At 35.5% G+C, this 13380-nt stretch overlaps 2 protein-coding genes across 3 annotated transcripts; both read right to left on the reverse strand.

The window, feature by feature from the left end:
* Positions 1–246: 246 nt before the first annotated feature.
* On the reverse strand, positions 247–5490 carry LOC122579477 (protein DETOXIFICATION 46, chloroplastic-like). Its single transcript, XM_043751658.1, has 14 exons — positions 4931–5490; positions 4653–4747; positions 3763–3871; positions 3353–3408; positions 3106–3161; positions 2689–2827; positions 2476–2613; positions 2308–2376; positions 2104–2214; positions 1868–1996; positions 1365–1442; positions 1147–1218; positions 807–869; positions 247–717 (listed from the first exon to the last, which is right to left on the reverse strand). Exons 1-14 carry the CDS (start codon positions 5349–5351, stop codon positions 616–618), a joined length of 1638 nt encoding a protein of 545 aa, XP_043607593.1. The 5' UTR covers positions 5352–5490; the 3' UTR covers positions 247–615.
* A 1879-nt stretch (positions 5491–7369) lies between these two features.
* On the reverse strand, positions 7370–12140 carry LOC122579376 (D-ribulose kinase). 2 transcript variants are annotated; one of them, XM_043751543.1, is made up of 10 exons: positions 12031–12140; positions 11837–11935; positions 11552–11739; positions 10216–10355; positions 9786–10038; positions 9351–9483; positions 9125–9213; positions 8717–8994; positions 7919–7988; positions 7370–7734 (listed from the first exon to the last, which is right to left on the reverse strand). In XM_043751543.1, exons 1-10 carry the CDS (start codon positions 12095–12097, stop codon positions 7543–7545), a joined length of 1509 nt encoding a protein of 502 aa, XP_043607478.1. In that variant the 5' UTR covers positions 12098–12140; the 3' UTR covers positions 7370–7542. The 2 variants fall into 2 exon arrangements, with proteins under 2 accessions (XP_043607478.1, XP_043607479.1); XM_043751544.1 differs by lacking the exons at positions 11837–11935; positions 12031–12140 and having other exon boundaries at positions 10216–10359; positions 11552–11715.
* Positions 12141–13380: the final 1240 nt, after the last annotated feature.

A 13380-nucleotide genomic window follows, 5' to 3' on the forward strand; every position in this document is an offset into this window, starting at 1 on the left:
ATGGTTAAACCATTAGAAAAACTCTGAATTTGGAATATTTTTAACCCATCGTACCCCTGATGTCAAAATCAATTGGCTAAGATGGATGTCAAACCAACCCATTTAATGGAGCAACTTATAATGTATGCATTAGATTTTTTATGTCTCGTATCGGTGTTGAATAAAATCCCCTTTTAGATGGGCAGGAATGAACGAAAATCAGTACCACAAAATCTGTCTCTCAATAAGTGCTAGTGATAGTCTGTATGTTCTAAAATTACTAACATGATCAAAACAAGAAAACTACTGTTATAATACATAGTTCAAAGCAATACAATGGTGACTGGCCACCGAAAAATATACAACACATCTCAACTCTCAAGGAAGGGCAACTGACATTCCGGCTATGCATTGTACCCAGCTATTCACATAGCCCAAAAAACTGACAGCAGAGGACCCAGTGACCCAGTGGAGTAAACAATTTATAATCCTCAAGGGAGTCCAATGATAATCCTAACTTCAATTGGGTTTGAAAGAATGCCAATTTCTTAAATGTTTGATTTAAGATGATTACCTATAGAGCACAGAACCTATGCTAATCGGATATCAAATAGACCTGACGTTCTATAATTCATTCTACGTAGTGGCAACATTGCCAAGCTCATAACGGGTCATATCCTCAGAGTAGAGGATGCCATTTGGAGAGAGGAGACGTATGAGAGCAACCGTAAATCGAGACTGCAAGTCAAAAAGCAAAAAAATGTAATAGCTCATTTAAAAAATCATAAACACGGATGTTTCAGATTTAGTTGTAACTAAAGTTTTACCCATTGGAACAAGACTAACGTCCACCAGCAGCCAGGCAAACCAAATCCTGAACTGTTACAAAACTGATAGCAGCATATATTGTATAAGTGTGCAGGTTATAAAAAAATTTTAAAAATAACAAAAAAGAAACGGGAAATTTCATTCATTTTGATCAAATAATATTTCCTAATTCTGTAATAATTGAGAGTTGTCATATTATTTGAAGAAAACTAAAACACTCTAACTGAACTATGACAATTCAGATATTAATCATACTATGAGACACATTGAGTGGAAGGGGTGGTTCCAGATATATCAGAAATGAAACCAGCACTAGAAAACCAAATCTGAATTCCTTACCATGAGGAGAAGTGTACCCAAAGAAAAGATTGTGCTCATTGATAAACTAGCAAATCTTAGATCACGTCCAGCCTGCAAAAGAAATACCATATGGTTTAAAAACATTTGAACAATTAACAAGGAACAAGCATATGCACTACAACATTAAGTGTGAGAAGATAATGCCATTCGGATCTTGCTGTAACTAGAGTGATCTTTCAGGCTAACAATAGGCATACCAATAATGTTCCTTCAAGGCTATGGGTACTTGCTGTCACAGACAAAGCAAGGAAGTATGGGAGTAGAACTGTGTGCATCTGCAATGATGGAAAATGAAATTAAAACTTCAAGAAACAAATAAAAAATTTTCGTTATTAAGAAGGTATTGTAAAAGAGCTATCCATCACTCCAGAAGGTTGCTAAGATTGATTTGGCTCTAACATCATTCTTTGACTCTTGACCAATTACCTAAATAATCCCATAGGCCATAACAAGACCAAACTAAAAAAACTTGTGAACCATAATGAATCCCATTTAAATTTTGTAATAACTTCTAATGGGCACATAGGAAGAAATAAAAAGAACTTCACAAAAAACTGATTCTTTCGATTTCACAAAAAATAGTGTTGCATTCTTATTTCTTGGTGTTATAGTGTAGGAGTGTAGGACAGAGGGTGACAAGGAGTTATAGATAGGCACAGAATAACATAAAAAAGGAGGAAAAAAAAAAGAAAGAACTGACCTTCTTTATGACCTCTGGATCAGGTGAAAAAAGTTGGGGAAGTAACCAGGGAACAACTGTTCCAACAGCCCCTAATGTCAATCCACAAAATGCACCAATTATCAACAGCGACTTTAAGAGCATTCTTGCCTGGGATAAATTAAAGAGACAGTGGTGTTCATGAAACCAAAGTAAACATGAATAAAAAGACAAAAATGCACTAAAAATATGCTAAAATGATTGCACAAGAGCACAACCTTATATAGGCTTCGTTTAGCACCATATATAAGCTCTGGCATAAATGATTGTGCGGTTTGGGAGAGAGGTTCACCAAATACTGTGAACATAGTGTATATTTGGACAAGAACCTAGACCAAAAAGTAACTTGTTAAAGTCGAAAATGGATCTTAATAGCAAGAAACAACTCGAGACAAGTCCGCAGAGCTGCAAGTAGAACTAACCTGATGAGCAGCAACAGTTTGTGTTCCCATTGATGTAGCAAAGTAAACTAATAGAGAATAGAATGCCACCTAAAAAAGTTAGATAACATAAGAAAAGGGTTTTGTTTCCTGAATGTTAATATTTTTTTTCCTTCTTTTATTAATGAACAGCTAGTGCAGCATATAAACCTTTGACATCATCATAATAAAGACCGGAGCAGCAAGCTTGAATATTAGTAACAATTCAGAAGCTGATGGAACAGCAAGGGTATAACCATTATACCCTTTATCCTTCAGGGCTTCAATCATCATAAATCCTGCAACCACCTACAACATGTGTAAGTATGACACTATAAAATAAATAGTTAGCTTAATGGATGCATCTTGAACCATTTAGTATACCTGTGACACCATTGTTGCCCATGCTGCTCCGGCAATACCATAGCCTAAGAATAGGCACAGAACCACATCACCAATGCCATTAATAACACTCGCAACTGCCAAAGCCTTCATAGGCCCCCATGAATCCTTCATTCCAAGACTGCTCAAAAAGAAAAATACATAGGCGTTACAAGTCAAGCCACTTGTTCATAAAAACATCTGAGCGTTGGTTATGATAAGCCATCCTTTCTTATTGATTTTCAGAGTTTATAGTACAGCAAGTAGTTAATGACCATCATATATAAATTATATTCTAAACTTGCACAATAGAATTCATCTTCATTAATATGTCATTAACTTTGCAGGACAACATGAGATGATGTATACTGGAATCTACCAAATAATCATCAATTAGTGGAATAAGAAATGTTTAGTCACCTTGCACTTTGTGCAACCCATCCAGTAAGAACTGCAGGCCATGCCAAGCCTCGAATCTACTAGCATTAACATATACAAATAAACTGATTAATCACATGTGTTTGACGTCATATTTATATGTTTAAAGTATCTATCCATCCTCCAAACCAAAAGGAATTTCTAAGTTAATCAATATAAAGTACCATATAATCAACCAAGATCAAAAGAATAACTGTTATACAAAAAGGTTTTGTAAATTCCAGAGAACCTGAATATAAGTGTTTGCAGCTGATAGCATATGTGCATTCTTGGCTCCAGAAAAAGCTGAAAGAGTTGCATTCATAACTCATCACTTACTAGAATCCATTCACATAAGATAATAAAGTGCTTCAAAAACTAAGAGATAAATGTCCCTGCCCAATAACACTGATCGATATTAAAAATGGCATGGTTCTATTTTTGCTTAAAAAATCAAAAACTGTGTTGTATTGTAGCATGTGATCTAAGTCTAATGAATCCATATCAACTATCAAGTGTCTTGCTAAAAAAGGTTGGTTTGACCTCAAATTAAGAAATCAAACCTTATCTCAAGTGTTATCATTAGGTTCCTACATAGCTAAGCACTAAATATATCTCCAGTTGAAGGAAATAGAAAATAATCTCGGAGCAAGCTATTACCGCTCAATGCCCATTCTCCCAGGAACCTAGTAAAGAAAAGCATCATTATCCCACATGTCAATCCCACAAAAAGCAAAGTTGATATCTGATGCTGCACCTCAGATTTATCCTGTATAAATCGACTAGTCAGCTAACTCAAGGGAAAACGTATGAATTAGGGATAAGGGGAGAAACACATGATTATTTTCCTTGAATATAATCAAAAGACTAACAATTTCTCGACATAGCTTGTTAACAACTAATTTCAAAATATTCTGGCACATGGGTTTGTACAATTTAAATGTAGAACACATATCATTCCTAATTCATTCCCATGCTGTGAGACTGGAAACAAAATAGAGATCACGGGATCAAGTTATTACTAGATAACTCGTAAATATGTAGCAAGTACATTAAAAGGTGTAAGTTTTCTTACAAAATAAGTGTGACGCAAAGATGAAACACCAAGGTTTCCACAACTAAAAATTAAACCCAGGCGAGCCCAAGAATTTAATGTGCATTCATTACCATCTTAAAAAGCTCTGGAGTTCCCGAAACCAACTTCTCGACTACCAAACCATTTAAAGAATTTAAATCTAACCAGGGTATACCTTTTACCCAAAAACCATTTAAAGAATTTTTGCACAAGCATCAAAGGAGAAAAGCATGACCGTAATAAACAAGTACAGGAACAGCTATACACATAATATTTTAACTTAAACGGTTTCATATTTGTGTCATGTAACTTCAAATCGAGTGGTGTTGTCAATTAGATTCACTCATAAACCTAGCACCACATCCTCGATCACTTATAAGACACCAAAAGCTTATACTAACTCGATAACAAAGCTTTCACACAAAAAATATACCAAACCTTAACCAATGCCAACTTTAATCGCATCGAAACAGACCTGTTTTGCAAGTGAAGTGGCCACCATATTGGAAGTGGCTACAGAAAGAAACATAAATATATAACACATATAATCACATAGCACCGTCCCTGGCCCTGCAAACACATTCACATTCAAACAAACCACTACTCAGCTCTTAAATTATACTGTATTATTATAACTAACATTTTATATCATCATTATAATAACTGACAACACACATTACATATTTACAAATACAACCACCAAACACGATTAAAAAAAAAAAAACAAAGAAAATGAAATAAATTAAACAATACCTAACGCCGCGAGTTCGATGGAGCTCGACTGGCCAATCACAGCAGTATCAATCAAGCTCATCAAAGGTCCACACAGCCACAAACCAGTAGCAGGGCCTGAAAACTTAACAATTTCAACTAATTGTTCCCATATACTCTCATTTCCCGCCAATTCCTCTTCGACAACCGCTATTTTAGTGGTGCTATTGATTTCCTCTTCTTCATCTTCACCGACAGACGAAACGGCGGCGAAAATCCGGGAGCGGTTTAGACGATTTAAAACTATCAGGTTTTCAACCCGGGTTTTTCGGAGGAGCGGGTAGTGAGATGATCGGAAAACGGATTGAATGCGGCACTTTGGATTGAAATTAGGACTGATTGAGACTGGGATTGGAATTGATTTTAGGTGTAAGTTGTGGCCAAAGAGGGCTTTGGAATTCATGATTTTAGTGTGTGTGGTGTGTGTGAATGTGAATGGTGCGTGTGTTTTGTATGGGTAAAAATTGGTGCTTGAAATGATGTTACAGGAGATAGATACAGATAGCAGTGAGATTTATGTATCTGGACCGGGTTTTAGACACGTTGTTTATAAATTGTGTTCTTTTGGAGGGGATGGAAAATTAAAGAATGTTTTCATTCATTTTTACTTTTCCTACTTTTAACGTATTGAGCGGTGGTAGATGTGTTTTTGAAGTTCTTGTCATCGTAGGTCTCCCGTTTAAAACATGGGAAAGTCATTTAAAGGAATTTTAAAAAAGTCTTACAATGGAGCATGCTAGAGGAGCTGAGTTTTCAGACGGCTTCTACAAGGTATTGAGGGTAAAGACTCTCTAAAACGGAGCCGGTATAAATCCCTTATTATGAGCAATTAATAAACACTTTTAAAAAAGTATGAGTTTTTGAAAGAAAAAAAATATATGAATTAGGTATATGACAAACCTAAAAATCAAATATAAAGTTATTTACGGTCAAAGTTAGTCAATATAACAACTAAAATGGGACGAAGGGGGTAATTTTATGCGTTTGTATAATATGTTTTAAATGCTTCGCAGTATTATATGTAAATGGGAATTAGTTAGGGGAATTTTTTTGAGAAAATAAAACTGAAACGTTCATAGTAATACAAGTAAATTTATTTGCAATTGCAATCCAAGAAAGGTGGAGTGGTGGACCAATAAGCTAGTGGAAAGTTTTGAATAACAACAAAATACAATTGGCAAGACATGAGACACCATTCGCCTATTCAAGTGGACGATTATAAATCATTTGAAAGTAACATTTTTGTTTCTTTTTCAGTGAAGAAGAAAATTTATGACTCCTCTTGAGATGATGGAATGAGTCCGAATGAGCTTGACTTACGATGACTAAAAAACATACCATTAGCCTCCGGGCTTCACTTTTTGACCACGTCTGAGGGAGAGAATAAGTATGGGTTTCTTATATGAGATAATTTAGTAACGATATATAGTTGGTTAGAATGTCATAAATGAGAACATGAGATTGATTGTTTATAGTATTACTTTTGGATAATAGAGTGTCTCTTTTTGAGGTGCTTCATAACTTCATTACCCATGTATTAGGCTTCTTCGTACTCATTGGACAATAACGAGTTTCTTCTCTATTGTTGTGGTCCATGTATCGAGGTGGCTCATCCATTATTGCCGGTCTATCTGACATGTTGGTATCTCTGACTTGTTAATCTATTTGATATGTTGGTTCAATAGGCTTTTTGATCCATCTGATATGTTGGTCCATCCATCTTAGTGATTCATCTGATATATTAGTCTATCCATATTGCTAGTTCGTTTGGCATGTTGGTCCCAACTAGCTAATCCATGTGGTTTGTTGGTATATACACTTTCATTTAGATTAGTTGGTAGTCAAACACACTTATTTGTTTTGATGATTTATAATACTTACGGTGCACGGAGTTTTCAGGGGAGAAACCCAGTAACCAAGTTGCTTATGAACACATGGCCCCACCTTATAGGCACTGGGTGGGTGGAGAGGAAACTAAAGAGTATAATTATCAGTTGGCGTATCATTTTTTATTTTTATTTTTAAATTATTGTCTTTTATTTTGTCCTTTTGTCTTTTCCCAAGTTCAAAAAAGATGGGGAAAATGGTGAGACATTGCAAGTAGAAAAAAACGGGTAATAAAAAAGGTGAGGAGTGGTAAGGCACTTCGTGGCCCGCGCCCCCTTAGGATGGACGGAATACGGTGAGAATAAGAGTGATGAGGGAGAGATGCGATTGGTAAGCCACTTTGTCCACCCTTCCAAGCTTAATATTTCTTTAACTTATTCAATTAAACTTTTTTCACATCAATTAAGTAATCTTAGCATCTTAAAACATCATTTTATGTTCGCTCTTTTTTGGGTTCAAAGTTATGCAAAAAGTAATACCTGGTATGTTATTTACATACGAATATGTCAACCGAAGAGGATAAATCAAGGAGTATGAAGGTTAAAAGGACTTTCTGTACGAGTTTGCTAAATTTATACGGTAGTATTTGATTGTGCAACATTCAATGCACAACTTTCCGATAGAAATTTTTGCTTTACCATCTGCGGTACTATCTTATAACTTAGATAAAATAACAATGTATATTTTATTGTTTAATACTTTTATCATCACTGGGTTCCTTTCAATGCCAATAGAGCAGCCCCGTAAGCCGCTTCTGTTTGAAGTGCTTGACTCACAGGTAAACCAAGCACCCTCTCTCGAATCTTTGTCCATTTATCATTTTTGGATCCACCGCCTGCTGTAAAGACTTCTTCCACTTTGGTCGCTCCTAAATCCTTCAACAATGCATATCCTTTTGCCTAAACAGAAACAAAATGCTTCATCACCGACTCATCGTCTTTAAATGACCAAATAGTACTGTGTCAACAAGCTCTGTCGAACACTTGTATAACATTTGTTACATATGTGCAATAACAGGCATTCTGCTTTTTGCCTACAAATAGGATACGGTTTCCTGCATTCTGAGAAAGACAACTGTTTTACCTCAATGCGTGCTATGGATTCAAGAATTCCGTGCAAGTATGCTACATCACTTTCTGGTCGAGGACTCAACCTATAACGTGAAAAACAACAACAAAATATCAGTTAGACATTTACACCTGTGTTTCTGTTTTTCAGAGAGTGAAGGCGCAAGGCGAACACGCACTTTTGTATTTAGGAGGTGACTGGATGTGTGTTTTGAAGTGACTAACGATATCTAATGATCAGAATCAGATAACCAATTCTGTTGCAGCTTGTATGAAACTTATTATTGGATCCAAACAATAATAGATTATACAAGTTGCAATAGTCAGAAAATCAGCTCCAATTTGCAAATCCAAACATAACTAACGGGTGGTGACCTAGTGATAAAAACTTGGTCCCTAAGGGTGAAAATACCTAGAGGTATTAAGTTTGAATCTTAGGAGAAAAAACATACGCCCTTGTAGCCACGGAGGTTCACCGGGAACGACTCTGGGCTACTCGCAACGTGAGCGGTCACCCTGGAATTAGTTGACTCGCAAAGTGGGTAGATTACCTAGGTTTTAAAAAAATAATTGCAAATCCAAACACTCCTTTGGTATGATTGATCCAAAAATGAACTTTGTTGCACTTTTTTAAAGCATAAGTTTCAAACTTAAATTTGAAAGCAGTTGTTTCGCATCATATATTACACAAAGCATTGTTTTCTTTTCAAAAGATGGAAGAAACCTAAACCAAATATGAGTGTTGGGAAAGCAGTCAAAGCACCTGGGAAAACCAGCAAATGTTAAACTACAGACATGAAATAATGTACTTTACCTTGGCACCATTTTGGGGTCAGCTATTGGAAATCTCTCGCCCTCAGTAGGTAGTGGATAATAGTCTAATGATGAAGCCTCCATTGGGTTTATTTGTGTACTCAAATTATCCAATTGTTCATCTGAAAAAAGTTGCCGAAGAACAGCTCCACCAGTGTTTGAGGCCCCTCCAACAAGCCATTTGTCATCAAGACGATGGCTATACACCCCAAATCGTGCATCCTCAATTCTCGTAGTGCTTAATAGTTTTATTGCAAGTGTAGAACCTAACGACGTTACCTATATACAACGTTGTGATTAGTCCGGAGACGGTTAGAAGATACAATCACTTGAAGGTCCCGTTCTGTTTTTTATAAACAAAGACTGGACCCCTAGAATAAATGGAACCTAAAGTTTAAAGAGGTTTCACCGCCTTTCCAGGTTGAGTAGCTCGGGCTGCAAGAAACGCGGCTATACTATCCGTGGTTCCAGTGCAAACAACACAATCTTCAGGAAAACCTGTATAAGAATTTACTCAATACGATAAGGCACACAAGTAATTTTCAAGGAAGTTGTAGTAAGGGGCTTTAAAAATAATGTACTCAATATGATAAACGCATACAAGCTACTTTTCCCAAGCAGAGGAAGATGTGTACCAAATTTTGTTCTTATATCCTCCTTAAGGGTGCCAATTATAGTTCCTGGAGCTTGGACAGTTGGCAGAACACGTGAATATGGCTGGGACTTCAGCCACGAAGGATAAGACTCGAGTTCAGGATCATAGCCAACCTATGCAAGAAAATATGAGCCATGTATCAGATGTTGAAAATAACATATCTGATTTCAGAAAGTCAATCTGAATTCAACGACTACTAATTCACGCCTCTAAATATCAAATCAAACAGACAATAACTCATTTTGAAAAATTAATTAGAAACGGGGTCTTTATATATTGAAAGGTGATTTCAACAAAAATCCCGACAAAGAATAACAATTGGTGCTAAATGTGTATCAAAATCCATACGAAGATTCCAAACATAGTCCTTTTAACCTCAAAAGTGAAACTATGCGTATAGACAATAGAATCATACCTTTAACGCGTTATTGTAGTCGGACACTCCAATTTTACCATGAAGAATCCACAATAGCCAATCAGCTTGGTGCATTAGCACTGCAGACTCGTTAGTTGAATGGCTCGAGGTCCACCATGAAACGAGCTTGCATAAGGTCGAAGAACCCGAGCATACTGTGTGGTTTGAAGGGGCAATGGATTTTACAATAGGTAAAGCGTCAGGACAACTCTCGTTATACAGTAAAGGTCTTGCTAAAGCTTCTCCATTTTTGCTGCAGATATGAACAGAAGTAGTATAGATTGACTTTAAGGTCAAATAGACTTCAGGAGTCCAAATATGTTATCTTAGCTTAATTTAGTAATCACATAATGGAGATTAAATAATGGCCCCCTTTAGAATATAATAATTAAAGCCTAAGCTTTTAAGCCATAATGGAAGGAATTGGTACCTGTCTAAAATCAGAGTAGTTGCAGAAGTACCGTCAATAGAGATGGAAATAATAAATGAACGTAGAGTAATCGGTATATCTTCAAGAAGAGAAAAAAGTGTTGTTTTCCATGATCGCACCCAATCAACTGCATCACCACTCTTCCTAGACAACAAATAACGATCTTGTACAGTCTCTTAAACAAATAGGAATATAATAAGATCAATGCTCAATACCCTGCTACTAACAAACAGGAGAACTAAAAGCATGACTCACGTTTTTATCATGAGACCTCAATAACTTTGTGTGAATCAATGAACATATTAAGCTATAGCTATGTTGAGATAACACGTTGGATTCTAAGTCATGTGTAACATCTCTTTTTGAAGTTTAGATTTTCTTCATAAGCTACCATGTAAACCGAAATGTTAATATAAATCCCCAACCATGTAAAAGTAATGTCGGGAATTATGTTTTTCCAAACAAGTGAACCCGCCTTTACACTATCTTCAAAAGATCCAGCCCAGAACCTCAGCTAGTAAATTTGATTCCTCCTCTTCTGTGTAAGCATTTGGGTTATTAAGGTCAAATGGACCGATAATAAACTTCCAAAACGAGACCATTTCGTATTGGTGTTTATATTAGTTATTTATGTAAAAACGTAGACCTTTGTAACATGTGCTTCGTATTGGAAAATATTCTGGCCTTACACTGCAAAATGTCAGAAGCTCTACATGAGCAAAATGTATGCAACATTAAAAGGACTACTTGTTTAGACTAATTCTCACCGAGTAAACAGGGCTCGCAATCTCCTACTTCCATTATTATAGTATAGGTATTCTAAGTATTCGATTATACTTCTACTGACATTTTTTTGTAGTCAACTTAAGTCCATTTATTTGTATATATCCCACTTCAAACATTATGTTTAATTGTAACTTTCATATATTGGTATTCTAAGTATTCGATTATACTTCTACTGACATTTTTTAAAGGTTTTCCCTTGGTTGAGGTCACCCGGGATGGTGAGCCATTTTTGACATAATGCAGCGGTCTAACATGGGTTTCGTGTGGTCGATTCCAGCCATTTCTCTGGCCATCTCTAAATATGCCTAGGGCAGGATCTGAACCTAAAACCTGTTGTGAGGAAACGGGACTATTTCACTACACCGACTTGGTGATGATTTACTATATAGAAAGGATAAACAACGCAACTTGTTGCCATTTTGCCTTCTATTCCCATATAAAATGTTATAATCTACTATTGGTGGCTATCTTTTTTATAGTAACATATAAACATTGATAAACTCAATCAATAGAATAAGGCATAAGATTTATAGCTACATAAAAATCTTACCAAAAACATAGGGTAATCTCTCTTGCCTTCGGAATATATAATCCCTTCCTTGTCAATAATCGCATACCTTGCACCAGATGTGCCGAAATCCATCCCTAAATACAACTTAGCCCCCATCTCAACATCACTACTTAAGTCTACTTTACAGTTACTCCTAAATCCCATGTCTCTACTTGGTATTAATGTATCTGCAATGTTTTGCATAAAGTAACTTTTAATTACAAACACAACAAAAATTTAAAACTTTTTGATCATTGAGAATTCAATGTACACAAAATGGCTTACATTTATATCCCCAAGATTGCATTATGTTTCTTGATTTTGATACATTTGCAATGTAGTACTTACATGACTCAGCTCTCGAAATCTTCGAATGACAACTACCTGGAGAGTAAAAATTAGTGAAAAATAAGTTATAACTTTGACCAAAAAGTCTCACCAATGAAATCAAAACTTGCAAGTGTGGAATGAAAATGTACTCTGTTGAAATGAAAATGGTTGGAGAGAGCGGATGTGGACCATGTGGTGATAAACTGAAGTTGTCATTTGTTATGGATAATGCGTACTTTGTTGTCTTGTTGAAGGATTGAAGGTTGGAGGGGATGCGTGATTCCACGATCCCAACATGGTATAAATCTCAATTCAAAATTTATTACTTATTGCCTATGTGGCATACTTAAAAATGCAAGAAAGCCCAAAAATCATTACAATATTGTTTTTTGGAAGGTCTACGGGTTAGTTACTTTTATAAGAAGTTCAAATTTTTGAAAACGGATTAGTTATACTTTCAAGAAGTTCAAATTTTCGAAAATTTGAATATGTAACCGTTCGTGTATTGCTTGTGACGGTTACTTCCTTGCATGTCTATGTCTATATAAGGCCACTTCCATTCAGTTTTAAGACATTTCAAAACGTAAACACATAACAAATCAATTTTAGCATGGCTTCACTAAACCATGTTTCAATTAGAAATTTGCGTCCAAATAATAAGCCATGTACGATAACGGTTAGAATTTGCGTCTATGGAAGCAACCTCTATATGGAGATGTTAATAACATAGGTAGTATTGAGATAATCCTAATGGACGAACATGTAATTATTCATTGTTTGTGAATTTTTCTTTTTTGATTAGATTACTTTTTAACATAACTTTCTTTCGAATTTATAACTAGCTTTTTAACATTCTAATGTATAAACATTTTCATTTTGACAGTTTGATAAAGTGGTTGTTGTTGCAACAATCGGTTTTATTCCAACCGACCAGTTATGGTATTCAATGGAATGTGTGAACTGTTCTCAAGAAGTTAAGTTGACCGATCTCTACATGGATGCAGTCGACATTATTGATGCTTTAAGGGACAACAAAATGTGGATTTGTTGTTCATGTAACAAGGAAGGAGTTCTCATCAATCCTAGGTATATATTTATATTTCATATTAAAACTCTATAATCATTAAGTTGTGTGGTAAAATTGTATCTCTGTTTTTTTTTTGTAGGTTTAATGTGCAAGTTAGGATTATAGATGCCACTGGTGCTATTGGAGTTAAAATGAATGATCAACAAACTTCAAATCTTATACAAAGAACAGCCTATCAAATTTGTGATGAAAATTATGAGGTATATTTGGTTTATTTTAATGCTAAATAAGACTTTTCTATGCATTTTAAGTCATTAATTTTTTTTAAAATGGTCATTAGTTGTAATAGGAGTACATTTGATTCGCTACATGCATGCTTGAACTGGTGTTAAATAAATTATTTAAGGTTATAGCGCATCCACGTGGGTCTATATATCAAAGTGGGGGGAAATTCATAATACCTATCACATCC

The sequence above is a fragment of the Erigeron canadensis genome, chromosome 8, assembly GCF_010389155.1.
Source record: "Erigeron canadensis isolate Cc75 chromosome 8, C_canadensis_v1, whole genome shotgun sequence".
Lineage (NCBI taxonomy): Eukaryota > Viridiplantae > Streptophyta > Magnoliopsida > Asterales > Asteraceae > Erigeron > Erigeron canadensis.